The 2,750-nt window shown below is 36.4% G+C and overlaps 1 protein-coding gene across 1 annotated transcript; it reads right to left on the bottom strand.

Moving 5' to 3' along the window:
* Nucleotides 1-214: 214 nt before the first annotated feature.
* On the bottom strand, nucleotides 215-2,416 carry lepb (leptin b). The gene is made up of 3 exons (XM_043236357.1): nucleotides 2,138-2,416; nucleotides 1,751-1,892; nucleotides 215-1,235 (listed from the first exon to the last, which is right to left on the bottom strand). The coding sequence occupies exons 2-3, from the start codon at nucleotides 1,886-1,888 to the stop codon at nucleotides 867-869; spliced, it is 507 nt and encodes a 168-aa protein (XP_043092292.1). The 5' UTR covers nucleotides 1,889-1,892; nucleotides 2,138-2,416; the 3' UTR covers nucleotides 215-866.
* Between the last annotated feature and the right edge of the window lie 334 nt (nucleotides 2,417-2,750).

Genomic DNA, 2,750 nt, shown 5'->3' on the forward strand with positions numbered 1-2,750 from the left:
AAGTAATAAAACTTAAATTTGGATGATTAGACTGAAGGAAGACAGGTTATGGAAGCAGAGAAGAAAAAAGCGTGATAAAGAAAGGATGCTTTCGGTAGACGCTTGCATTAAAATTCTTAGCCAGTTTCTAAAAAGTGTATTTCTGGGGCCAGTTGCGTAAGTCATTGTGTTAAAACATATAGAACTGGGTTCACTGTAGCGGCTAATCATTTTTATTTTTCAAATTAGACCTTATTTTTGAGTAACTGACTTAAAAAAAAGAAAGAAAAAAGATTACCAGTTATTACCAGTCTAAATTAGATGACTTTATTTTTACCAGTCAAGCAGTTGATGCTACTGTAACATGTCTTCACGATCAGAACTAAAACATTCGACTGAACAAATTTCATAATAAATATCATTTGCCGTGAAAAAATAAAAGTAATCTCTCTCATGCAGTGCCTTTTTAAAATAATACAGGATTAGGCTTATTTAAAGTGAAAGGATAAAACTCTTTCTCTCTCATTCTCTCTCTCCTGCGTATAAAAAATGGTTATGTAGAGCGTTTTTTTTAAAAGATAATTTATTGTTTTAAAAAAATGTAAAAATCCAAGTGCGTACCATCACAGTGACGTAGTAAATAACACAAACAACTTCAGGCAAGTTCAAATTTCGTGGCGCTCTATCATAATACAAAACATCATCCTGTGCTTAAATATTACAATTTAGCTTAGAAAATAGAACGATTTAGTGTAAAACACAGCACAAACATAAACAAATCAATAGAACTAATCAAGTGCAATAAGTTAAATAATTTAGAGAACTAGTCCTTGCGTGTGCATTTTTGAGAGTTGTGCATAGAAGTAAAGCAGCGCGGCTTACAGATGTTAAAATAGAAACGTCTCAGCCACATCCGTGTCTTTGCACCATTTCAGTTTGTCCATATTCAGGCAGAGCTTCTCAAGGTACCTCTGGAGCTCCAGGAGGTACAGGTAGTTTGAAGTGACAGGGAAGGCCGTTTCATCTTTGTGCGCTGGGGTCTCAGGGTTGGGAAGGGGGCATCCCTGTGAAATGGCCAGCCCCTCCAGCGTTCTTAGGAGAGTTTCCAAGTCCACTTGGACCTGCTGTAAGTGCAGGGCAGGAGGCACTCGCAGCCTCAGCTGGAGGTAGCTCAAGTGAACGGAGACAGAAGTGAGACCATCGATGGGGGTGTCGATGTCCGGGCCAAAATCAATCTCTGGAGACATCTGGAAGTGCTGTGAAGACGGTCGGAAATGTGCTAAATATTCAGAACTCAAGCTCTTAAATGCCATGTGGAAATTCGAAAGAACCATTTACAATTGATATCGAAGTATATTTTGAATGCGTGTCTTATATATTTATGTGTAATAAATGTAAGTCATTTTCCAGTAGATGCCTTGAGTTACAAGTACATTTCTTTGTCCACAAGTAAGTAAATGATGATGAAAAAATCATGAAAAAAATATAAAAATATATATATATATATATATATATATATATATAATGCTACATCAAATCAAGCTACATGCTTCTGTTATTAGGTTTATAATTAGTTTACAGTCATGACTGTTGTTATTCACCCTCATGTCATTTCAAACTAGTCACTCCACAAGAAATTTGTATAAAAAGTCTTAAAAGTGCTTAAAGGAAATCATTTAGCGTTTCACTTTAGGAAGTCAGTTAGATGTTACAGGTTCGGGATGACATGAGGGTAAATTACATCACCTTACCTTGATTTAAAGCCATTTACCTCATTTTTAATTTTTTTAATTCTGGTGATGATGGTTCGGGCCATGATTCGGATCCTCTCCTCTGTAGCTGTGGGTCGGCTGACGCCAATAGCCACCAGGGCAGTTATTAAGAAAAAAAAGATCAGGGAAGACTGCATCTTTCTGCAAAGAAACAAACCGCATTGCCACGTGTCACATATTTAGCGCGCAGTATTAGATTATCTCAAAATCTTCCACTTTACATGTACAATGCGTGTATAAGTCAATGAATGAAATACCTGTTGCGTGCAGTATGATGATATAACACATATTAATTTTTTTTATCATTGATGTAAAGGTCATATTGAGATGTTTTGTGTCCTTGTACACAAGAGTGTGTGTGTGAATGAATGAGTGAGTGAGCTTACCTCTGGTGTGTTGATGTGCATATTGAGAAACTCACACAGGAATCTCTCTTTTATAGCTGTGCGTGATTGACTCACTGCCCCAGTGAATCATCCTGCTCCGGTCTAGTCTGGTTCGCCCTTGTCGTCCAGCAGAGGCTTCAAGCCTGTTGAAGACCCCTTACGCACGTTCTAGTCCAAGACACCGGGGCTCCAGGTAAGGACACTTCCAGTAAAGTTGTGGTTAACACATGAGACGAATGATAACAGAGCCCTAAGTTGTTCGCTCTTTTTTTTTTTTTTTTTATGGCTGTACGGTTATGCACAGACATTTGTTTTTGATATTGACATGCATTTAGTAAATTTATGGGTCTCACATTTCTAAGTTTTACAAGTGTTTATTCTATTAACACAATAGTTTCCCAGAACAAGATAACCAATACATAACCAAACACGTTCAAATTTCAACTATATTTAACATTATGGTCTATGTAATGGACTGTTCTACTTATACCTTGTGTGGAAGAAAACACTTTAACATGGAAATAGAGTATTTTGTATTGATATTTTATATATACTCACTTCCATTTATTTTTAAAGTGATCCTAAATATGTTACAAAATACTTTTTCTATAAA

The sequence above is a fragment of the Puntigrus tetrazona genome, chromosome 4 (assembly GCF_018831695.1).
Source record: "Puntigrus tetrazona isolate hp1 chromosome 4, ASM1883169v1, whole genome shotgun sequence".
Taxonomy (NCBI): Eukaryota; Metazoa; Chordata; class Actinopteri; order Cypriniformes; family Cyprinidae; genus Puntigrus; species Puntigrus tetrazona.

Bases quoted from the DNA above. Each gene is read 5' to 3' on its own strand.
- lepb (XM_043236357.1), bottom strand. From the start codon at position 1,888: ATGCAGTCTTCCCTGATCTTTTTTTTCTTAATAACTGCCCTGGTGGCT. The intron at 1,236-1,750 runs GTAAATGGCTTT...CCGTCTTCACAG, and splicing joins TTAAAAAAATTAAAAATGAG to CACTTCCAGATGTCTCCAGA.